The sequence below is a fragment of the Salmo salar genome, chromosome 01 (genome assembly GCF_965601325.2).
Source record: "Salmo salar chromosome 01, fSalSal1, whole genome shotgun sequence".
NCBI classification, from domain to species: domain Eukaryota; kingdom Metazoa; phylum Chordata; class Actinopteri; order Salmoniformes; family Salmonidae; genus Salmo; species Salmo salar.
Window position 1 is genome coordinate 20,726,310 of NC_138291.1, and position 26,191 is coordinate 20,752,500.

General features: G+C 43.3%; 1 protein-coding gene across 3 annotated transcripts in view; it reads right to left on the bottom strand.

Annotated features, from left to right (window-relative positions):
* Positions 1–26,191, bottom strand: part of LOC106573019 (myelin transcription factor 1-like protein) — a 148,492-nt gene that overhangs the window by 69,765 nt on the left and 52,536 nt on the right. For all 3 annotated transcript variants that reach the window (XM_082970472.1, XM_082970482.1, XM_082970457.1), the window contains exons 2-5: positions 19,402–19,517; positions 16,484–16,529; positions 15,469–15,502; positions 13,292–13,354 (exon numbers count right to left, since the gene is read on the bottom strand). In XM_082970472.1, the coding sequence (XP_082826598.1) occupies positions 13,292–13,354; positions 15,469–15,502; positions 16,484–16,529 (143 nt within the window). In that variant the 5' untranslated portion in view covers positions 19,402–19,517. The remainder of the gene's footprint in view (positions 1–13,291; positions 13,355–15,468; positions 15,503–16,483; positions 16,530–19,401; positions 19,518–26,191) is intronic.

Sequence of the window (26,191 nt, forward strand, 5' to 3'; positions counted from 1 at the left end):
CAGAAGGAAGCCACTCCTCAGTAAAAGGCACATGACAGCCTGCTTGGAGTTTGCCAAAAGGCACCTAAAGACTCTCGAACCATGAGAAACAAGATTCTCTGGTCTGATGAAACCAAGATTGAACTCTTTGGCCTGAATGCCAAGGTCATGTCTGAAGGAATCCTGGCACTATCTCCACGGTGAAGCATGGTGGTGGCAGCTGTGGGGATGTTTTTCAGCTGTAGGGACTGAGACTAGTCAGGATCGAGTTAAAGATGAACTGAGCAAAGTACAGATAGATCCTTGATGAAAACCTGCTCCAGAGCGCTGAGGACCTCAGAATTGTGCGAACGTTCACCTTCTAACAGGACAACGACCCTAAGCACACAGCCAAGACAACACAGGAGTGCCTTCGGAACAACTCTTTGAATGTCCTTGAGTTGCCCAACCAGAGCCCGGATTTGAACCCGATCAAACATCTCTGAAGAAACCTGAAAATAGCTGTGCAGCAATGCTCCCCATCCAACCTGATAGAGGTTGACAGGATCTGCAGAGAAGAATGGGAGAAACTCCCCAAATAAAGGTGTGCCAAGCTTGTAGCGTCATGCCAAAGAAGACTCAAGGCTGTAGTTGCTGCCAAAGATGCTTCAATAAAGTACTAAGTAAAGGGTCTCAATACTTATGTAAATGTAATATTTCAGTTGTTTTTATACATACATTTGCGAAATTTATAAAATAAGGCTGTAACCTAACAAAATGTGGTAAAAGTCAAGGGGTCTAAGTACTTTTCGAAGGCAATGTGTGTATATTTATATATATGGGGTGGGAACCCTGCGCTATGTAACGGCTAGTCTCCAAGGTAGTAATAGTCACGAAGGCCTTTAGGGAGTGAACAGTGTTTCAGTATGCACTGTGCATCTTGATATCCTGCTTTCCAAATATGGAGGATGGTTTTGTAGGGTGTGAGTTAATGAGCGACAGTTAGAGATGATCTACAGATGTAGGATCTTAATTTGATCTTTTGTTTCTGAGAATTTTTCTGCACCCCAGAACATAAATTCTATGAAAAACCACACGAACACACAGTTATATTAACAGTATTGCACTTTTCATGTAGCCTACTTTTGGCCAGCTAATAGCCTAACCACCGATCAAGCAACATTATGTAAATAATGTTCGAATCCTGTTGCATCAGGATTCTTTTTCTGTGACAATATAGGTCAAATTAAGATCCTAAATCTGTTACAGTGTCTTATTAACAAATAATAACACCAGTCATTTGCTTGTTACCTCGGCTGCCATCAATTATTCACAATTCACAGATTTACTCATCATTCATTTATTGAGCATCTTGTGCGGCCCAGAAACTAGTTCCCTCTGTGTGTGTGTGTGTGTGTGTTTGTGTGTGTGTGTGTGTTTGTGTGTGTGTGTGTGTGTGTTTGTATGTATGTAGGTAGGTACATGTGTGTAGGTAAGTGTGTGTGTGTGTGTGTGTGTGTGTGTGCTATCTCAGAGGACTGAATATGGCCTATTTCTGTTGAATAAAATATAATAATTTCAAGCCTTGCTGACATTTGCATATCAAATCAAATCAAATGTTATTTGTCACATGCGCTGAATACAACAGGTGTAGACCTTACACAGAAATGCTTACTTACAAGCCCTTAACCAACAATGCAGTTTTAAGGAAATACCCCCAAATAAGTAAGAGATAATAATTACAAATAACTAAAGAGCAGCAGTAAATAACAATAGCGGGGCTATATACAGGGGGTGCCGGAACAGAGTCAATGTGTAGAGTACAGAGTTGACCGGAGTCGAGGTAGTTGAGGTAATATGTACATGTAGGCAGAGTTATTAAAGTGACTATGAATAGATAATAACAGAGAGTAGCAGCAACGTAGAGGGGGGAGCAATGCAAATAGTCTGGGTAGCCATTTGATTAGCTGTTCAGGAGTCATATGGCTTGGTGGTAGAAGTTGTTTAGAAGCCTCTTGGATCTAGATTTGGCACTCCGGTACTGCTTGCCGTGCAGTAGCAGAGAGAACACTCTATGACTAGGGTGGCTGGTATCTTTGACAATTTTTAGGTCCTTCCTCTGACACCACCTGGTATAGAGGTCCAGGATGGCAGGAAGCTTAGCCCCGGTGATGTACTGGGCCGTTTGCACTACCCTCTGTACTGCTTTGCGGTCGGAGGCTGAGCAGTTGACATACCAGGCAGTGATGCAAACAGTCAGGATGCTCTCGATGGTGCAGCTGTGGAACCTTTTGAGGATCTGAGGACCCATGCCAAATCTTTACAGTCTCCTGAGGGGAAATAGGTTTTGTCGTGCCCTCTTCACGACTGTCTTGGTGTGCTTGGACCATGTTAGTTTGTTGGTGATGTGGATGCCAAGGAACTTTAAGCTCTCAACCTGCTCCACTACAGCCCCGTCGATGAGAATGGGGGCGTGTTCGGTCCTCCTTTTACTGTAGTCCACAATTATCTCCTTTGTCTTGATAATGTTGAGGGAGAGGTTGTTGTCCTTGCACCAAATGGTCAGGTCTCTGACCTCCTCCCAATATGCTGTCTCATCATTGTTGGTGATCAGGCCTATCCCTGTTGTGTCATCGGCAAACTTAATGATGGTGTTGGAGTCATGCCTGGCCGTGCAGTCATGAGTGAACAGGGACTATAGGAGGGGACTGAGCACGCACCCCTGAGGGGCCCCCGTGTTGAGGATCAGCGTAGTGGATGTGTTGTCACCTACCCTTACCACCTGGGGGCAGCCCATCAGGAAGTCCAGGATCCAGTTGAAGAGGGAGATGTTTAGTCCCAGGGTCCTTAGCTTAGTGATGAGCTTTGAGGGCACTATGGTGTTGAACTCTGAGCTTAGTCAATGTATAGCATTCTCACATAGGTGTTCCTTTTGTCCAGGTGTGAAAGGGGAGTGTGGACTGCAATAGAGACTGCATCATCTGTGGATCTGTTGGTGCGGTATGCAAATTGGAGTGGGTCTAGGGTTTCTGGGATAATGGTGCAGATGTGAGCCATGACCAGCCTTTCAAAGCATTTGATGCCTACGGACATGAGTGCTACAGGTATGTAGTCATTTTGGGAAGTTACCTTAGTGTTCTTGCGCACAGGGACAATGGTGGTCTGCTTGAAACATGTTGGTATTACAGACTCAGACAGGGAGAGGTTGAACATGACAGTGAAGACACTTGCCAGTTATCAGCGCATGCCCGGAGTACACATCCTGGTAATCCGTCTGGCTCTGAGGGCTTATGGATGTTGACCTGTTGAAATGTCTTACTCACATCGGCTGCAGAGAGTGTGATCACACAGTCATCCAGAACAGCTGATGCTCTCATGCATGTTTCAGTGTTACTTGCATCGAAGTGAGCATAGAAGTTATTTAGCTCGTCTGGTAGGCTCGTGTCACTGGGCAGCTCTTGGCTGTGTTTCCCTGTGTAGTCTGTAATAGTTTGCAAGCCCTGCCACATCAGACAAGCGTCGGAGCTGGGGTAGTACGATTCGATCTTAGTCCTGTATTGACACTTTACCTGTTTGATGGTTCATCTGAGGGCGTAGCGGGATTTCTTATAAGCTTCCCGCTCCTTGAATGCGGCAGCTCTACCCTTTAGCTCAGTGTGAATGTTGCCTGTAATCCATGGCTTCTGGTTGGGGTATGTACTTACAGTTACTTTGGGGACGATGTCATCGATGCACTTATTGATGAAGCCAGTGACTGATGTGGTGTACTCTTCAATGCCATCAGAGGAATCCCAGAACATATTCCAGTCTGTGCTAGCAAAACAGTCCTGTAACTTGATCTAGTCACTGGTGCTTCCTGCTTTAATTTTAGCTTGTAAGCAGGAATCAGAAGGACAGAATTATGGTCAGATTTGCCAAATGGAGGATGAGGGAGAGCTTTGTATGCTTCTCTTTGTGTGGAGTAAAGGGGGTCTAGAGTTGTTTTCCCCTCTGGTTGCACATTTAACATGCTGATAGAAATGAGGTAAAACTGATTTAAGTTTCCCTCCATCAAAGTCCCCGGCCACTAGGAGCGCCACCTCTGGATGAGCGTTTTCCTGTTTGCTTATGACGGTATACAGCTCATTGAGTGCGGTTTTAGTGCCAGCATCTGTCTGTGGAGGTATGTAGACAGCTACGAAAAATACAGATGAAAATTCTCTCGGTAGATAGTGTGGTATACAACTTATCATGAGATACTCTACCTCAGGCGAGCAAAACCTTGAGACTTCCTTAGATATCGTGCATCAGCTGTTCTTTACAAATATTCATAGGCCCCCGCCCCGTGTCTTACCAGACGCTGTTCTATCCTGCCGATAGTGTATAACCCGCCAGCTGTGTGTTATTAATGGCATTGTTCAGCCACGACTAGGTATTACAGTTTTTAATGTCCCGTTGGTAGGATATACGTGCTTTCAGTTCGTCCCATTTATTTTCCAGCGATTGAATGTTAGCTAGCAGAACGGAGGGCAAAGGCAGTTAAGCAACTCCTCGCCTGATCCTCACAAGGCATCCTGATCTCTTACCGCTAAATCTCAGTTTCCTTCCCCAATGAATGACGGGGATGAGGGCCTGTTCGGGTTTTTGGAGTATATCCTTCCCATCCGACTCATTAAAGAAAAACTCTACGTCCAATTCGAGGTGAGTAATCACTGTTCTGATGTCCAGAAGCTCTTTTCGGTCATAAGAGACGGTAGCAGCAAACTATGTAGCAGCAAAACAAGTTACGAACAATGCAAAGAAACAAACAAAATAGCATGGTTGGTTAAGAGCCTATAAAACGGCAGCCAACCCCTCCGGCGCCATCTTCCCTGATCACATATATCTTTCTATTATGCGTGGGAATACTTTGGAACAGATTTACTCATTTAAAATCACTAGGAGCTGATTTGCTGGTGTTTTTACAGTCTTTTTTTATGTCCAACAATAATTTGCTGGTGTTTTCAGAAAACTTGGGGGGCCAAATAAAATCACCCATGGGCCGCCAGTTAGGTAACCCTGGTGTATAGCCTGTGAGGTGTCACAGAGTGGGACGCCTGTGGCCAGTCACACAGCCATTACTCTCTCCTTCCACTCACTAATTGGGCTTTATAGCTTCTCCTTCCTTCACCCCTTTTTAGAGGGGCTGAAAAACAGCCTGGCCTGAACTGAGAGCATTTATCTGACTTAATGACTCCACAGGGACCTGAAACAGGTTTTCAGATCATCTCTCCATCCCCTCTCTTCTATCAGAGTGAAGGAGGAGGTATGAGAAGCAGATTGTTAGAAGATGTTCAGTTACACGGGTTATACTGGTGCCCTGGCTGCTCCAGCACAGAGACACAGTGGTGTGAAATCAGCACCATGTCGATTGTATTTCAGCCATGATGTCCTTGCTGATGAAATTGTTGGGTTTGAGTGGCTACTCAAGGAGGTTTGCAGCTCTAGACTGTGAAGAAGGCTATGTGTGTGCATGTGTGTCTTGGTAGAGACACACAGTTCTAGCCTCTCTCATATGAAGGGTCTGAGCTGTGGGATCTCTCTCACTCTAGGGCTCTCTCGCCTGTTATTGGAGGCTCTCCGAATCAGAGAGGCAGACAGGCACTCGATGTGTGAGTGTGTGTGTATGTCGCGCATATGTGGTAGTTTGTGCGTGTGTGCGTGTGTGTGCATGTGTATGTGTGTGTAATGTTTTTTTTGTCTTTCTGTTTAGTACTAGGTGTGTGCAGAGGTGATTAAATTGACAGTATTTGCAGAAATGTTCTACATACAGTGAAGTCGGAAGTTTACATACACTTAGGTTGGAGTCATTAAAACTAGTTTTTCAACCACTCCACAAATTTCTTGTTAACAAACTATAGTTTTGGAAAGTCAGTTTGGACATCTACTTTGTGCAAGACACAAGTAATTTTTCCAACAATTGTTTACAGACAGATTATTTCACTTATAATTCACTGTATCAGAATTCCAGTGAGTCAGACGTTTACATACATACACATGACTGTGCCTTTAAACAGCTTGGAAAATTCCAGAAAATGAAGTCATGGCTTTAGAAGCTTCTGATAGGCTAAATGACATCATTTGAGTCAATTGGACGTGTACCCGTGGATGTATTGCAAGGCCTACCTTCAAACTCAGTGCCTCTTTGCTTGACATCATGGGAAAATCAAAAGAAATCATTCAAGACCTCAGAAAGAAAATTGGAGACCTCCACAAGTCTGGTTCATCCTTGGCAGAAATGTCCAAATGCCTGAAGGTACCACGTTCATCTGTACAAACAAATAGTACGCAAGTATAAACACCATGGGACCATGCAGCCGTCATACCGCTCAGGAAGGAGTCGTGTTCTGTCTCCTAGAGATGAACGTACTTTGGTGTGAAAAGTGCAAATCAATCCCAGAACAACAGCAAAGGACCTTGTGAAGATGCTGGAGGAAACAGGTACAAAAGTATCTATATCCACAGTAAAACGAGTCCTATATCGACATAACCTGAAAGGCCGCTCAGCAAGGAAGAAGCCACTGCTCCAAAACCGCCATAAAAACCAGACTACGGTTTGCAACTGCACATGGGGACAAAGATCATACTTTTTGGAGAAATGTCCTCTGGTCTGATGAAAGTAAAATAGAACTGTTTGGCCATAATGACCATCGTTGTGTTTGGAGGAAAAAGGGGGAGGCTTGCAAGCCGAAGAACACCATCCCAACCATGAAGCACGGGGATGGCAGCGTCATGTTGTGAGGGTGCTTTGCTGCAGGAGGGACTGGTGCACTTCACAAAATAGATGGCATCATGAGGAAAGAAAATTATATGGATATATTGAAGCAACATCTCAAGACATCAGTCAGGAAGTTAAAGCTTGGTCACAAATGGGTCTTCCAAATGGACAATGACCCCAAGCATACTTCCAAAGTTGTGGCAAATGGCTTAACGACAACAAAGTCAAGGTATTGGAGTGGCCATCACAAAGCCCTGACATCAATCCTATAGAAATTTGTGGGCAGAACTGAAAAAGCTTGTGCGAGCAAGGAGGCCTACAAACCTGACTCAGTTACACCTGCTCTGTCAGGAGGAATGGGCCAAAATTCACCCAACGTATTGTGGGAAGCTTGTGGAAGGCTACCCGAAACGCTTTACCCAAGTTAAACAATTTAAAGGCAATGCTACCAAATACTAATTGAGTGTATGTAAACTTCTGACCCACTGGGAATGTGATGAAAGAAAGAAATGCTGAAACAAATCATTCTCTCTACCTTTATTCTGACATTTCACATTCATAAAATTAAGTGGTGATCCTAACTGACCTAATACAGGGAGTTTTATCTAGGATTAAATGTCAGGAATTGTGAAAAACTGAGTTTAAATGTATTTGGCTAAGGTGTATGTAAACTTCCAAATTCAACTGTATGTGTATTAGTGAATGATTGGTTATGATTGATAGGTAAAAACAACATGTGAGTATGATAAAATGCTAACATTATATGATTAGGACTGTTTATCTCATGGTTTCATGCTGGCTCTCATCACTGCATGAAAGCTGTGTGTGAGAGAATGTACCTGTGTGTGTGTGTGTGTGTGTGTGTGTGTGTGTGTGTGTGTGTGTGTGTGTGTGTGTGTGTGTGTGTGTGTGTGTGTGTGTGTGTGTGCTCTGTGGACCCACACAGTTCAACCACTGCTTCTCGTCTCACATCCATTCTTTATTCATCATCCCTCCCTCCCTCCCTCCGAGTTAGAGGTCCTTCCTAATGTGTAATTTAGCTGCCACTGCTCTGTAATTCCAGCCGTGTCCCAGAAGGGCGTGTCCACCCCCGACAGCATAGACACGATCTGTCACTCAACCTTCCAGCCATTAAATGGGTTCAAAGCGAGAGTCATTATTAAGTATGGCCTGAATGGGCGGGATCTACTGCCCTGCCCTGATGCCTTGGCAGGTTCATGCCATGAAAACTGCTGCTGGTTTCTTCACAGATAATTAATGCGTGATGAATTGCCCCCAAAAATGTAATGCATGCTCTCAGAGAAAAATAAATTGTAACTAACATGTGTTTTTTATACAAAATAGGAGGAAAAATAAAATGTAAATGTATTTTCTTAGCAGCTAAGGGACTTTCATCAAATCCCTCGATGCCATGTTAACAGCATCAGCTATTAATGCTTTGTCTAAAAGAACATTGTCTAGTGATGTTTAGTCACACTAAGAGTGAGCCACACCAGGCATGAGAGAATCCTGCTGTATTTCTGTTGTCTTAATTACCCCAGCCAGCCAATAATCTATCAGTGTTGAGACATGATGAGAGTTGACTAATCTAAAACGGCTGGCCAAACTATCCTGCCATGGACCTGTTATTTTTGCCATCCAACATTCCCACCCCATTACCCTCTAACCAAAGATACGTCTGTTGGAATGACATTATTACACTTGGTCAGCTCCATGAATAAACTCCTGACCCTGCAGTTACATAACATAGAGATCCATTGAAGCCCAGTCATTTCGTACACACAGGCTACAGACAGACAGAGACCATGGTTTACTGGGAGATGCATGGAACCATCTGCCAGGGTGTGTGAACAGTCATATATTATGGCATTTCTGAGTCTGCAGCAAGCATTCAAAGGCTGTGTGAATTGCTGTGAGCGTAACAAGAGGAGAGAGGATATCGCTGGCACGCCTGTGCAGAGAGCGGAGAAAGGGACTAATTAACATATTAATGATCCCACCTTCTTAGAGCTTCTGTCGGATCGTCAGAACACTTTGATAAGAATGCAAATGAGTGCGGCACCATCTGAAGGAGAAATTAGCTGCCGGAGATTGACGAACGTGAGAGAGAATGAGAGAAAGGGAGAGGGGTAAGAGCGGGGGAGATGGGGGAGAGAGAGAGAGAAGAGAAAAAGAGGGGAGTGAGGGAGAAGGAAGAGGGAGAGTAAGGACGATGGGCGGAGAGCAAGAGATAAGGAGAGAGAGAGAGAGAGAGAGAGAGAGAGAGAGAGAGAGAGAGAGAGAGAGAGAGAGGGAGAGGGAGAGGGAGAGGGAGAGGGAGAGGGAGAGAGTGTTTGAGCAAGGCAGTCTTAGCCAGGTGTGCTGATGGATTGAGCCTTCCTTGTTTGATTTATTTATCTTGAATTATCCTTTGAGCAAAGCACTGGCTGGTGGGATAGACACGTCACAATGAGAGGAGGAGTCTTTGTCTTTTCTTTGTTTGTGAGAGAGAAAGAAAGAGAAAGAGAGAGAGAAAAGAGAGATGGAAAAATACCGCACGGCTATGCTGCGTTCTCCATACTCCACCTCCTCTCTCTCTCACTCTCTGTGCTGATATAAAGATCAATATGGTACAGAGTGCTGCTGTCTATCAACTATACAGTGACTTCCAAGATGGCTGCCAGGCCTAAGCCAGCGGGTTGCCAGCCTCTGAGGGGGTTTGAGTAATGAACCCATCCATACAAGGGCAAGTAATTATAACAGACGGATTTCTCTCTCTCACACACAATTGAAAGCCTGGCACGTGACCAGTGTGGGAGATTTCTCTGGGAAATCTTAGTGTGTGTGTGTGTGTGTGTGTGTGTGTGTGTGTGTGTGTGTGTGTGTGTGTGTGTGTGTGTGTTTGTGTGTGTGTGTGTGTGTGTGTGTGTGTGTGTGTGTGTGTGTATGTGTGTGTGTGTATACACGTGTGTGTGTACACGTGTGTGTGACTTGCGAATAGTTAAGTTGGGGATTCACCGACACGGTCATCACATTCCACAATGATGTTGAATAATTAAAATGTTTCATTAACTGGATCATTTCCTGCACGGCCATGCTTTAGCTCTGACACCGACGATTAAAGCTTGCTCTAAAACAACGCCTCTCTCATTTCACTAACCAGAAGACAGAGGAAACCTGTGTCTCAACATGGACGAAGTTAGAAGAGGTAGCTAGTAAAGACAGTTCAAAAGAACAGTACGCACATCCAAAACTGCCCACATGTGCAGGGAACAACAATTCCCCAGGGAAAGCTGATAAATACACAGCAACATAATACTGCATAGTTTTATCAGGCCTAACTAAGGTTTAGTCATGATACACCTTCCTCAATTGTTTTGAACATTTCAGCCGAAGAGGAGAGAACTACACTGCCTGTATTTAGTAAGCTAGAAATGCACATTTAGTCTAACAAACCTTCTGTTGATGTGATCATTCTGATGGAGTCTGTTGTAATATCCTAATGATCCATAAGCATAGTGTTTGTCATAATACGGTACCAACGTAGGACAACCGCAAGCTACTTAGCATACATTGGTGGTCACTGACCTTTTCTGAGTCAAGATCACTTTTGCAGTCAAAAAACAAGCCGAGATCTACCGCTCAGATTTTTTTTAAACATGACTTAATTTTTTTTATATTAACCTTATAAAAACAGTTCTGTAGGAATTACATTTGTGCAGTAGGCCTAATACATTTTTCACAGCATATTGGCTATATGCCTTGCATTGTCAATAATGTTATTCTCAGACCATATTATTTTTCAAAACTTGAGCTTTGATAACAAAATAGATCAGCATAAATGGAAATAATTAGCAAATAATTTGCTTTAATATTTTGCTTAACTGATGCATCTGGCAGTGGAGGCTCCTCCTCAGAGGAAGGGGAGGACCATCCTCGTCAGTGAATTTCATAAAATAAATCAAATAGTGAAACATTCAAAAAGTTATCCTTTTTAGATAAAACTATACTAAATATATTCACGTTACCAAATAATTGACTAAAACACACTTTTTTGCAATGAAGGTCAACAGTAGAAATGAAATGAAGGAGAAACAAGAGAGAGAGAGAGAGAGAGAAAGAGCTAGCTATATTTCGTTGTATTTTTTTAAAACTTTCACTTACTTAGCTAGCAATGCAGCTAGCTAGTTTAACCTACTCAAACACCTGTCGTAAACAGAGAGGGATGCTAAGTTAGCTTGCTGGCTATAGCTATCCAACACTGGAACTCTTCCAAGTCAAGGTAAGCTTTTGGTTTTATTCATTAAATTGCCACCAGGGGCCGCCAGTGTAACTGCTAAACTGCTTGCTGCTGACTGTACACTATACTACATGATCGTGGCATTAGTTCTAGTGGCTATGTTGACTGTGACATTAATATGGTGACAACGATGTAGGCTGTGTGTAGCAGTTAAATTGTATGATATGAAGGTTTGACTTGGAAAGTATTTTGTACACTGAAGTCCACAAGTGAAGGGAAAAGGTGAGAGGAGGCGAGAGCATAGATGCGAGAAGGAATTATCCAACGATCACAGGAATCATGCTGTTTGTATGTGGCTATAATGAAAGTGAACTGTGTTTGCGTGTGGTCACAGGTGTATTCATTCCACTGATTCAGTTGAAAAATGTTTCTTAAACGGAAGCAAACGGAATGAAATGGGGATAAACATACCTGAATTTGTCCAATAGAAACTCGTATTTGCAACTGTTGGACTAATGATTACACCCTAGATCAGCTAAATGCACCTACATTTTAAACTGTCATTCATAGGCTAGGTAGTCGCCCCCTCATGATGGCTATAGGGAAAATGTTAGTATCATGTAGTAGCCTCAACCTATCGCTGTTACATTGAGCTGGGTGAATGGAATATGAATTACAGTCATCCAATATGCTGTAATAGAAATAAGGCCATGCTCACAAAAACATTTATTGTCCTCCTTCATCTTAAACGGCACCGACCGCCACTCATCTGATGGTCGTGCTTCCAAGACAACTGGGCACTCGGGGAAAAAAAATTGGTACAATTATGACATCAGTGATCCTCAGGTCGGAAAGTCGGAGCTCTATAAGTTTCTGACTTGGAATTCCGAGTTGGATGACCACTCAAAATGATTTTCCAGTTGGATATCGTTTTTTTTTAGAGTTCCTAGTTGTCTTGAACGCACTGAAATCAGAGATTTCTGAGTTCCCAGTTGTTTTGAACACGGCATTAGTCTCAGGGGAGGTAGATTACAGCAGAAGGTCAGCCTCTCACGGTCCCTGCTCTCTCCTTTCCTCCGGTGAGACTGACCAGAGAGAGAGGACACCGTCTTCTACCTGATGACCAAACTCGAGTTGCACCTCATCTGCCTCATGCACAAATTCATGTTGTTCCTAGAGAAAGTGAAATATTCCTCAGTATTAAAATAGACACGATGAGCTGCTAATAATAATTGGACTATCGATACACATGGCTACTCATTCATTGCAGCTGCAGCGCTAGTGGAAGTAGGGCAAAGGGCATTTTATGTTTTGTAATAGTGTTAAACAGTGCTGAATAAAAACTTAAACATGAACTCACTCATAAAAACAGCAGCTCTTTGCTGTATTCTTTGACAGACTGGCTCTGGTCATGGTTTTTTAAATGATTAAATCTCATGTAGGCTCGTATCAAACTTTACCGTGGCCAGGGTCGTGGAAGCTGTAGGCGTGATTTGAGCTATCCGTGATTTGAGCTATCCGATTGGCCAGCGCAGTAGGCAAACTCAATTTAGCCACAGAGCTACCGGTCCGCTGGGTAGGCGGAGTTTGTCTTTTCAGACAAATTAAATGGTCCAAAATGGAACACTTTGCCTGCCCGGTGTGCAGGGCTTCTGAATCAAGTGCACCTACCGCCAACAGCACAACACGAATAAAAAGCGCAAGCCTTTATCTTTGGATTCTCTACAGAAATGTTTGTTTATCGTCTAGGAATGTCTTAAAGATTGACCAGTCAAACTCAATCGACCGGTAGGTGACCACTGGCATACATGTATACATAAACGTATGACAACCACAAGCTAGTTACAGTAGCATAATGTACATGTATACATAAACATATTCATAGGAAAGTCACAGCCTTAATCTGAAATGGGGGGATTCTACCAAACCATAATTAGTAGAAGCCCAAAGTGGCTGCTTCCAGTTATGCAAGGCAGCAGCCCACTCTTTGTCCGAATGGGGAAATGGGATTAGTTCACAATGATCCTGGTATTTTTAGAACAAAGGAGAAGAAATAGAACACAGGCATGTCCTTTAAAGAGGAGAGAGAGATCCTTCCATTTTGAGTGCTTGTTTATAAGGAGATTTATGGAGAGCTTATACAATAGAAAATATGATTAGCATATCCCACTGTAAATATGCAAATGACAAAGGGATGAGAATAAATATTTGTGCTTTAACCTGTCCATCAAACCTAGCTGTGAAAAAGACCATGGTAGGCTATTGGAATTTGTTTCAATAAAGGATATTCCAGTTAAATTTTTTTGAAAATCATTAGTGAAAAGTGGAGAAAATGGTTCATCCATAACTGAAATAAGACTAAAGGGAGATCGTTTTACCTTCGATGTCTTGCATATTTGCCGCTGACGTGTCCACTCCCATCACAGCCTTGTGTAGGACAGCTGAGAAGACACAAAAACACCCACTGAGTATGCACACAACTCACCGTTCTCCACTCTTCTCTTTTTCCATCTATCGATCTACACATATTCTGTTCAATTTCTGTTTTCTACTTCACACTTGGATTTTATTGGATTTTGCTCCCCTTTGCAATCGTATGATCTCTCTACCTTTACTATACAAACACTCCTATTTTACTCCAACACTACACGTACAGTAGAGCACTCTGATGGTACTTCACACTTCAATCTGGTCTTACTGCTCCACCTACAGATGTAGGATCTTCATTTGAGCTAGTTTGCTACAGCAGGAACATAATCCAGCAGCAACAGGAAATGTGAATTAATATGTGGATTATAATTTATGGAATTATTTTCTAGGGCAAATCAAGATGGACATTTTAAAATGGAAATTACAAACTTAAGAAGCCTTAATACACTACAAGTTTCCATTTCCTGCTGGGCAGCATGGGGGAAAACCCTTTACAATATCACAGTGGCATATCTGCCCAGACCAGCCAGACCCGCCACGCAAAGTCAAGCGTATTTGTCCTGACGACTATCAGCTCTCTGGGGAGCGACGCCATCAAGCAGCATTATTGGCATTATGGATGCTTCGGCCTGGAGATAGGCTGACCATCGATCCGCTGATAAATTGATATCTGCAGGCAGCGGTGGAGAAAGCAGAGAGGGAGATGGAGCCCATGGAGAGAGCGAGAGAGAGAGAGAGAGAGAAAGAGAAGAAGCGAGAGCGATAGATGAAAGAAGAGAGAAGAAAGAAAGAAAGAAAGAAAGAAAGAAAGAGAAGAAAGAAAGAAAGAAAGAAAGAAAGAAAGAAAGAAAGAAAGAAAGAAAGAAAGAAAGAAAGAAAGAAAGAAAGAAAGAAAGAGGGGGAAAGAGAGAGGTATAGATGGGGTAGCCATCTGTGGAAATCTGAAAGAGCTATACTGTAGGTGGCCAGGTGGGATATTTTTTATTGATATAGGTGGGCCTAGAATGTTATCTCTGAAGAAACCTTCTCCTAGCCTGTGAAGGACAAAATAATATCCAAGGATAAAAGAAAGTAGAGGACATCTGAGAGTACTATATCAAAAACATGGGTATAGGCCTATATACTGTACACTCTTAGAAAAAGGGTTCCAAAACAATTATTCTGATGTCCCCATAGGAGAACCATTTTTGGGGGGTTCTACCTGGAACCGAAAATGGTTCTTCAAAAGGTTCTCCTATCGGGACAGCCAAAGAATCCTTTAAGGTTATAGATATCACATTTTTTCTAAGAGTGTGTGTTGTATATATGAGATTATGAATATGATACTGTTCTGAAATTCTCATCTTATGAAAGTATATTTGAACCAGGTTTAAATGGCCAAATACAAGACGTACACAAGACAACTCTTAGTGGATAACTGAACACCAAATTAGGGTTGTCCATCGGTACAGGGAGATTAGGGAGATTCAGGGAGATACAGGGAGATTCAGGGAGACACAGGGCGATTCAGGGAGATTCAGGAAGATCAATAAATGGGTTTCATGGTGTAATTTAATCAACTTAGCAGGGAGTGGGACAACACACTGCAAGGGTCAATTCAGGATAATTTTACAGCCACTGTATTGACAGGATATAACATTTGAACAGCCAGGATAAAGATGGCAGTTACAGTGGTTCTTAATAAGTTAGATTTGCTCATTATTTACTGTTGATAGGGTTTGTCAGAATAGATAGCAAAATAGAGATAAATTAGATACGAGACAGAAAAGAGGAGAGATAGAGAAAGAGTGATTAGGACAGAGAGGTGAGTGATACGGGAGTGAATAAGGGAGAAAAAGAAAGAGATGAGAATAAAAGAAAGAGGAAGCAGAAGCAAGAGGCATGCTGAGTAAAGGGCATCGCTCCTGTCTGAAGAGGTGATTTTAGTGCTCATCTCTCACTACACACTGAGAGCCTGGGAGTGCTCCACAGCCATTATCAGCCCTAGTGGCCTTCCATCTCTCAGCCTCTCCCCCGCCCCCTCTCTCTCTCTCTCTCCCTCCCTATCTCTCCCTCTTCCACTCACACACAAGGGGGAAGCTGGAAAGGCAGGTGAACAGAGACAATGTTTATCAGAAATACTGACCTGAACAGCTCTGGTATCGCTGGTTCCACAGGCACTGAGAAATACAGGCAGAGAGAGGGATGGGAGAGAGAGATGGGGAGAGAGGGATCGGCAGAGAGAGAGGAGAGAGGGATGGGAGAGAGGGATAGGCAGAGAGAGGGGAGAGAGGGATGGGAGAGAGGGATCGGCATAGAGAGAGAGGAGAGAGGGAATGGAGAGAGGGATGGGCAGAGAGAGAGGGGAGAGAGAGAGGGGAGAGAGGGATGGGAGAGAGGGATGGCAGAGAGAGAGGGAAGGGAGAGAGGGATCAGCAGAAAGGGGAGAGAGAGGGATGGGGAGAGAGGGATCGGCGGAGAGAGAGGGGAGAGAGGAATGGAAGAGAGGGATAAGCAGAGAGAGGGGAGAGAGGGATGGGGAGAGAGAGAAGGGAGAGAGGGATGGGAGAAAGGGATCGGCAGAGAGAGGGGAGAGAGAGAGAGATAGGAGAGAGGGATCGGCAGAGAGAAAGGGGAGAAAGGTATGGGAGAGAGGGATAGGCAGAGAGAGGGGAGAGAAGAATGGGGAGAGAGAGGGGAGGGAGCGATGGGAGAGAGGGATGGGGAGAAAATAAAGAGTGAGGGGAAGCGAAAGGAAAAGAGTGATCACTATATCATAAAATCATGCTTTCATCTGGGTTAAAAACAGTAAATCCAATGTAGGCAGGCACAATAACATGATGTATTAGGCTGGATAAACTGCCTGGATAATGTCTGGTATTGGAGGGCTGGTGAGGTGAGAGACAGTGGGAGGAGAAGAGCTGAGTACTGAGAAGTATAGTTTGGAATGTGTGATAAGAGAGCTGTGTGTGTGTGTGTGTGTGTGTGTGTGTGTGTGTGTGTGTGTGTGTGTGTGTGTGTGTGTGTGTGTGTGTGTGTGTGTGTGTGTGTGTGTGTGTGTGTGTGTGTGTGTGTGTGTGTGCGTGTGTGTGGGTTGGTGTAAGGTCACCCTGAGTAGCACCCTCAGTGAGTTGAGGAGAGTGCAGACGCACCTCGGATACCTTTGGAGCGTGTTCGATGGCGCTTCTCATCTGCATCCACCTCCATCTGCAAAGGAGATACAAACAGACAGTCAGAGATAGAAGCACTACCAGGTGCCAAGAGAAGACTGGCTTTGTGGGCCTGGCTCCTGGGTCTGTCTGTCTGTCATTCTCTCTTATGAACACACACTGCAACGATTTATCGAGAGAGTAATTGCCTGATGTCAAACCTTTACTGTTTTTGACACTGTGAAATTACATTTATTTAAAGGATTTCGAAATGTAGACTTTGCCAGGTGCTAATGTCACCCAAACGTTTGCTTCATGGTGCTTTGGAAGATGTATGCAAATGTACTGTGAATAGAAATGCATAATTGCATTGGTTCTTCTTCTGGTCCATATTTGTGTATGGATTATGATATTCCATCGCTCCCCAACACAGTAAACGCTTCTCCGTTAAAGTGAACCTGTACTACTGTCTGCATAAAGGTGTCATCTTAGCTTTATGCCACTTGGCACATTGCTCAAACACAGTGAAATGAATACAGCCAGGTCACCTGTGATACAAGTCAGTACTCGACGTCCATCCATGTCTGAGGACGTCGGTAGATGATGTTGAAACCGGCCACTAAGGGCAACAGTGAGTGCTGTTACCTTCATGTAGGTTTGGGTTTTGCCAGGGCGATGGGGATGGGGATGGTAGATGGGCGTAAGCATCTGCCTCTGTCCCTGATTAGCCAGACATCTGATTCCAAAGGTTGCAAGTTCAAATCGAGCGATAGGAAGTTGTTTTTGAGATTTTTGTATTAAGCCTATGCCAAACCTTAACCCTTATCTTAATCATTCAGGGTTAATGCCAAACTTAAGATTTCGGGGTTAATGCCACAACTTAACCTTATACGCTTTGATATTTGACGTTTACAACAATTTTGGAATTTGACATTTGAGAAATATGGATGAACGTCTAATTCTGACGTGAGACTGTGAGAGCTAGTTGTACGAATAGCTTATAGTAATAATCTCTCCCATATTTTGCCAGCCTACATATTCACTGTGTATATACAGTACCGTTTTTTGCATGCCTCTCAAATCAATGTCTTATCTGTAAATCCTCTATTTAATCCTACAGATATCACATTACTCACATTCACACTCCACACTCGCTCTCACACTAGAGCCATCATTTTACAGTAAAGGTAATTAGATCCCAACCAATCAGAGGTGCATACATTGTTGATGAGTTGAAAGAGGGGAGCATTCTGTTATTTCCAGATGTTGCTAAATATTCATGCTTGCTGAGTTTTGCACTATCAGAGGCTAGCCACGTTTGGATGTGTCTTTTATTCATCATGATTTATTACATTGCCACTTAAGCCTTCAGTCCTAATGGTGGAAGCCTTGGTGTTTTTTTATGAATCCCATAAATGTTTCAAATGGGGAAAAATAAAATGATCAAAGTCAAGAATACAGTACCTAGTAAATCTTATTAGTGTGGCAAACGGCGGGGTGTTTTAGGAAGGGTAGGAGTGGGGGTGGAAATTATATTTCTGTGGAGGCACAGGGGTTTCCATGACAATAAGAGGAAATCCTACCTCAGGAAAAATCTAAAAAGAACCAACAAGTTATCAATCCATTAAGTGCTGTGGGTGGCCCAACTCCCCACACTACATTCACACGGTGACATTTGGCTCATGAGAAGAGTTAGAGACAGAGACAGAGATAGAGACAGACAGAGCAAACAAGCAAATATAAGGGACAATGAATGAACTGTGTGACAGAAACTTGCTGAGACTCTATGGCCAGACTCAACATTATAATGCTGAGCTTTTCACTGGTGTTTTTCAACAGCCATATAAGCTCTCAACACCTGATGTCAACAGTGCTACACAAAATATAACATTATGAGCTATTTCCTCCTCGGCTGTGGTGAGTGAGGGAGTCGTCCCCCCCCCCCCCCCAACACACACAAACACTGTGCCTATCTACAGCTGTCTGACTCTCTCTAAGGCCTCTCTCAGCCGAGATGACAACAACAGCACTTCCTCCCTCAAGGCCCCTCGTGAGACCGGTGCCTGGGTCCCTGAAGCCAGTCTGAGACTCACCCGCCCCTCTGTGTGGTTACGAGCACTCCTCGGCCTCCTGGCCTGCCAGCTTATGGGAATTACACCATGGGGAAATTGCACAGATGTAATAGAAGCTTGTGGAGCCTTGCAGTACTGGAAGGATAAGGAAGAGCTGTTCTCCCTATGTTCATACCGCTTTACCATATTAATACTGTATACTGCAGTATAACTCTCATTTGTTCTCTATGTGTTTGTTTGTGTGTGTGTGTGTGTGTGTGTGTGTGTGTGTGTGTGTGTGTGTGTGTGTGTGTGTGTGTGTGTGTGTGTGTGTGTGTGTGTGTGTGTGTGTGTGTGTGTGCGTGCATAGTCGGGGATGGGACATTTGTTACCAAAATTCACATTGTTATTGGATTTCCTTTGTTCCACCTCAAAGTTTTGGGAAAATATGTCTCAGTCATGTGGTGTACTTCAGAAACCACACTTGCATTATCAAATTTCACTGCAAATAGGTATTGACGCCATGCATCAACCAGTGACAGTAAACATGCATGCTATCTCCATCTAAGTGTTTCTGAATTGGTGTGAAGGACCAGGCTGATAGCATCTTAGTGGTTGCTGGAGAGAGAGAGAGAGAGAGAGAGGGGGGTGGGATAAAGATTGAAATCTGCTGTCAACATTTTCTCCGGTGAGTGGTGTTATCGTAGGTAGGTAGCTATCACTCTGAAAAGAGCCTGTGAAAAGGTTTGGGCGTGACAGAGTTTTGTATCTCTACCTGAAATGGTTGGGATTGAGTATGACAGAGTTGTGGCTTTATATCTAAATTGGGTTTTATGGGGTTATCAAGGTGTACTGTATGATTATATCATATAACTGTACCTGAAATGGTTTGGGGTGAGATTTCTCTTTGGTCCAGACCTCTGCTTCCTCCGTGGCCCACGATAGTAGATGTTAAACTGGAGAAAAAGAGCTCACCACTCTTCCAAATTCATTTTCTGTAAAGAAATAAAAAACGATATCCATACTTATGAATTCAAATCTCCATGCAAATCATATTTACACATGCTGTTTGACAGTGCTTGGCTTGAGTTTCCTTCCTTTGAAAATGGAGCTGGCGATGGCCTCACCAATAGTCACATAGTACAAAATGTATGCTGCATATGGAGTGTTTTCCTCCCGCCCAATAGCTGCTTGTCATTTTCAGAAATAGACTTGGCAAGGTGGTAATTAGCCAGATCTATCATATTCTGCAGGAAATGGGAACAAATATAGTTAATGATCCATGCTATTCTCCATGATTTCTCCTTGCCTATGCCTTCTATGAAATCAAAAGGAAAGAGAGAGAGAGAGAGAGAGAGAGAGAGAGAGAGAGAGAGAGAGAGAGAGAGAGAGAGAGAGAAAGTGTGCGAGTGAGAGATAGATAGTAGTGAGGGAAAAAGAGAGAGAGAAAAGGGGTGTCAGACAGACAGAGTATGCTTGACAGCTCCAAGGAGGTTCTGATGTAAAACAGGCCAGATTTATGAGGTCGAGATCTAACCAGGGCAATGGTACAAAAAAACTGCCTCTCAAAACACAGATGCCCAGTGACAAACACAGAGCAGGAGAAGAAACAGAACGCAAGATTAATGGGGTAAACAGACAGACAGAGAGAGAGAGAGAGAGAGAGAAAGACAGAGAGAGAGACAGTGGGAGAGAGAGACAGTGAAAGAGAGATAGAGAGAGATAGATATTTCCCTCCATTTGTCCCTACACAAACGGACACGGTCTACTATTCCAGTTTTTCAAATTGCAGGTGTCTGGTAGCATTTAAAAAACCCTCATATGGTGTTAACCTAGGCCTACACTGTGCAATTGCAGGTATAATAAAGGAGAGCAAGCTACAATACGGCAAACTAGGCATTTGTGGTAAGTGCATGGAGGCCGCCATCTTTTTGCACGCCGCCATTTGTATGTTACAAATCTTGTTTGCTAATCTAACTATGCTATCGCTAGTCCAATCAATCAGTATGCTTTGTTACCATGTAAAAAACACAAACGACAGAGTCTAGTTGTCATAGTATATATTTTTGTAGAAATGTTTGCATCTTTGTTTGGTATCACCAACCTGTCTCTAGGCCTACAGTACTCACCACTGCTGTGAACAGGCTCTGCCTCTATAAGGAGCGTACCGGTAAATTCACGGCTTTAGCTAAAGTTTGAGCGCCTCTCGTAATTTAGTTTATCCTGTTTAGGAGTGTTTTCAAATGCTTCATAATTTATTGGAAACACATTTGTGCAAATTATGTCTTTGTTTATAAAGTCTTTGGTTATAAATGTGGTTGTAAATGTGTTATCGCTGGCCACTGTTTTGTCAATTACGCAAAAAAAATGTTGTTCATCACATACACAGTTTACAGCAGGTATAAAAGGTGCTGTGAAATGCTTGTGCGCTAGCTCCCTCAATAATGGAGTACAATAATCAATATCAATAATAAATCAAAAGTAAAATCGAAAATCACAAGTTATAGAAGGTACTATGCATAGTAGTAATAACCTGATATACACACAATATGATATATAATATTGATAATGGATGTGCTATGTCAAGTATGACTATATTTACAATTTTAAACCGGGTGGTTCAAAGCTTGAATGCTGATTTGTTTATTTATTTTTACTGTTCTTATTACGCTGGTAACCAGTTTATAGTAGCAATAAGGCACCTCGGGGGATTGTGGTATATGGCCAACATACTACGGCTAATGGCTGTATCCAGGCATTCCGCGATGCGTCGTGACAAAGAACAGCCCTTAGACGCGGTATATTGGCCATATACCACACCACTTCTGGCCTTATTGCTTAAATATAAAGTGGGTAGTTTCTTGGTAATGCAGTTGGATAAATAGTAGGCTATATACTATAACAGCAGAGTCGACTGAGTGTGTATGTGTGTGTGAGAGAGTCTGGTTGCATGTGTGTGCTTGTGTGTGATTGTGTTCATGGGTGATTGTGTGTGTGTGTGCGCTTGTGCATAAGAGTTGGATGTGTGGAGAGTCAATATAAATAGTATGTATGAATTATCACTGGTTTAGCAATGGTTTATGTCAGGTGAGGGCAGGGACAACTCATTGTCCTCAGTCCTCATTCATGGAGAGTTTTACTCAAACGTAGCCTAACATGTTGCTACAGAGCTGTTGTCGTAGCAATAGAATTCACTGATCCATCCAATCCATCCAGTGGATTATATTTCCATGCCCTATCTTTAAGGTGCTTTGGCTTTTGTCCCCAAGTTGAGGGATTATTGCTATTGTCCAACTGTTTATTATTTTTGCTAAATTATTATTTTGGTCGATCAAGTTACGTTTTTTTCTCAAGTCATTTTTGCCGTTTGCATATTTTTGGCAACTAAATTGTCTGCCAGGCCCTCTATCTTAACAGGCAGAATTAGGCACATACATTCCCTCTCTCTCTCTCTCCCTCACTCTCCTACACTCCCCCCTCCATCCCTCTATCTTAACAGGCAGAGTTAGGCACATACATTCCCTCTCTCTCTCTCTCCCTCACTCTCCTACACTCCCCCCTCCATCCCTCTATCTTAACAGGCAAAATTAGGCACATACATTCCCTCTCTCTCACTCTCCTACACTCCCCCCTCCATCCCTCTATCTTAACAGGCAGAGTTAGGCACATACATTCCCTCTCTCCCTCACTCTCCTACACTCCCCCTCCATCCCTCTATCTTAACAGGCAGAGTTAGGCACATACATTCCCTCTCTCCCTCACTCTCCCTCACTCTCCTACACTCCCCCCTCCATCCCTCTATCTTAACAGGCAGAGTTAGGCACATACATTCCCTCTCTCCCTCACTCTCCCTCACTCTCCTACACTCCCCCCTCCATCCCTCTATCGCTCCCTGTCTCTTTGTATGTCCTGCATGAAGGCATTAGTGATGCGTGGGTTGACTCATAACCCACAGTCCCTGTGGTTATATCCGCAGGGTGGGAAGGTTTAGGGTCATGAAATATTGTGTGGATGAGGGTGCCGCAGCAACTCCTGAAAAATCCTAATAAAAAAACAAATATTAATAAATAAATAATATATATATATATATATTTTGTTCTTCACAAAGCCTTTACTAGTCCTGTATTAACAGACCGATACAGCCATAGGTAGCACAGGGCCCAAAACAATGTTCAGCACCGGCTATGATAGCAGTTCTGTTTATGTTATGTGTGATGATTGTGAGGTGCAATACAAATTCGACAGTCACAAGACGGGGACTTCAAATAGGCCTATAGGTGGGTTAGCTGACAACGTCAAGAAAATGATGTGCTCGCTTCCATGGGGCAGAGGTCAGCCTGTTGTTGTGATTCTGGATGGCCAGATTAATAGAAAAAATGACAAGAAACTGCCATGTAGGGAATCGTAAGTGGCTCGTTTCAGCTCGTTTCAGCTCATTTCATCTTGTTATTGATATCCTGTCTTGTTGTTTTGTGTTTTGACTGATTTCATGTCAATGCTAATATTGCTAAAATTAGCTAACTAGCTAATTAGCTAGCTAACCGGCAACTGTAACAATGTATTTGAGGGACAACAAGTGCTCATTGTGAAATGTATTTACGTTTTAAATTAACATTGGAGACGAAATACAGTTTACATGTTGTCAACAATCTAAGCCAACCCCATCTGTTTTGCCACATAGTTGCGCACACCTTGGTTTTGTTGTTAAACAACCAACCCGTCTATGGCATGTCAAAGTAACTGTAGCCTACTGTTCAGATAGGTTAAATGGAAACTGAAATCTGGACACTGACTGTAGGTCTATAACCTCTCACATAGCCTTAATATTAACTTCTGCAGAATGAAAATTATGCAGCAAATGTAGGCACAATTTTGACTCAGGAACAGGAGTGGAGAAATATGAATTCTTTCAGCATCTTGAGAGAATGCAAATGCACAGTAAGATACTGTCTGTAGAGGTGCTATCTTCATCAGCATAATAAAAGCTGATAGTATTTCAAACACAAAATATGCATCCAAGCCGAACTGAAATCTTATCAGAAACATGTTCTTTTTGGGTCTTTTTCACAGTTTTCTACTTCCTTACAACTGGTCCAACCGAAGTCAATAATCTTCCCATTTGTTTTGTTGGATGGGGGTTATTGCACTTTCTCCCCGGTCCCTAAACGTCTTTGCTCAGTGAAAGAAACAGAGACTACAGAGAAAACTTTACAGATTCTTATCAGGTAAGTTGACTGAGAACACATTCTCATTTACAGCAACAACCTGGGGAATAGTTACAGGGGAGAGGAGGAATGAGCCAAATGTAAGCTGGGGATGATTAGGTGACTGTATGAGGGACAGATTATGAATTTAGCTAAAACACCAGGGTTCACACCCCTACTCTTACAATAAGTGCCATGGGATCTTTAGTGACCACAGAGAGTCAGAACACCTGTTTAACATCCCATCCAAAAGACAGCACCCTACACAGGGCAATGTCCCCAATCACTGCCCTGGGGAACTGAGATAATTTTTTTAGACCTGAAGAAAGAGTGCCTCCTACTGGCCCTCCAACACCACTTTCAGCAGAATCTGGTCTCCCATCCAGCAACTGACCAGGATCAACCCTGCTTAGCTTCAGAAGCAAGCCAGAAGTGGGATGCAGAGTGATACGCTGCTGGCTAATAGAACGATGTCAACTAGATTGAAGCATTCATTCTATCGAATTCTGACATTCTGTTGAGCAAGGGTTTATTAGTCTTCTAGGGCAACATATTAATGACAGAAGAGAAACTGAATGTATCAAATTATAGACAAGTTCATTAACAAATAGCCTACCAACATTTCCGGCTATCATAACCAGAAACATATTTAAATCAGCCAGGAAAATGTATTTTTAAAATAGTTCCGCTATCTCTGACTGTAGCCTATAGAATTTTTTTTTATATTAGCAAGTTAGGGTGATAGTTACTTTATCACATATAGTTGGATGGTTGCGGATGGGTTATTAGCAATTGTGTATGGGTGCGGGTGAAAAAAAAGCTGCCCCGCGCACCACTAGTAGGCATGCTAATTATATGAGAGTACAGGAGATAGCAGAGGAAGTCTTAATGGTGCAGCAGTGGAGTGAGTCGGGAAAACGAAGCCCCAGTCAGGGAGCATGCCATGTGGCTTATGATCAGACCCGCACACATGCACACAAAACACACACACACGGAAACAGACACACATACAGACACACATGGACACACAGATACAGTAAGCAACACAACCCGAGTCACACTCAATACAAAAGTCCCTAATAGCCAGTCACAGCCAGAGCCACTGCCACAGGCATTACCACATCTCTACCATGAAGCTCATAATAGCCAACTGCCCAATCACTACGCAATACAATATGCTGCTGGGAATACTGCTAGGGAGATAAGAGTGTCAGGGTGTGTTTTCATGTGGTAGTTTTCCACAGCTTTCCTTTGAACCACTGGGGGTTCTCATTTTGTGTTTCCTGCTCTCTCTTCATCTCTTGTCCTCTATCTTCCTCTCTCTCACTCTCGCTCGCTCTTTCTCTCTCTCTCTCTCTCTCTCTGCCTGCCTTTGTAGTTGGAGTAATAATAACAACAACCCTAAAGCATATGCCCAAAAGACTTCTCTCTGGTTCCCTGGGAAGGGGACATCTACTGAGTTCAGTTTCCGTTTCAGAGTTATACCCCTCTCCTATAAAAACAAGTTGAGATCCCTCCTCCCCCAAACCTTTACTTTTTCCTCAACCCAGTCTCTCCTCTCTCTCCTCCCCTCTCTCTCCACTCTCCTCCCTCTCTCTGCCCTCTCCTCCCTCTCTCTCTCCCTTCTCCTCCCTCTCTCACCTCTCTCTACACCCCCACCCCTCTCCCCCTGTCCCCCAGTCCTCTAATCAGACCCTGAGTGCCGCTGGCCCTGCCCTCTGATTGATCTGATTATAGACTTGATTTGGGATGGAGGATGAAATCAAAGCCCTGACATGCCACATTGTAGCTTCCCACATTCCAATGGCCGCCATCCCTCTCTGGGGCTGATTGTGTGTGTGTGTGTGTGTGTGTGTGTGTGTGTGTGTGTGTGTGTGTGTGTGTGTGTGTTTTAATATTCTGTTCGTACAGCAGAGCTGGCATTCATTGTGGTTAGTGAGTGGGCTGCTCTTTCAGCACCAAGGACAGTGACAAAGAGAGCTCAGCAAGGTTTTAGCAGCACCATCTATAGCTGTCACACACACAAATACACACTTTTATGAGATAGTGATGGTGTGTTTGTGTAATTTCTGATATTTCATAATCCATAGAGGTTGGAGGAGGGTAGGTATTGCCCTTTTCCCAGGTTCTATTTATCAGAGCCAGCGTATATGGCCTGTAAATAGCAGCTGTATATCACCTGATATGTGATACATGTGAAACCCATTTCATAACAGAGAAAGGCTCAGGGACATTGCACATGCATACATACACGTTTTCACACACACACACACACACACACACACACACACACACACACACACACACACACACACACACACACACACACACACACACACACACACACGTGCCTAAAATAGCCGACAGATCCCTCTGGTTTTATAACAGTATCAGATTGATTGGGGCTGCCTGACCTGCAGAATGTGTGTACGGCGACAAGGTTCAATGGAATAGACAGAAGCAAG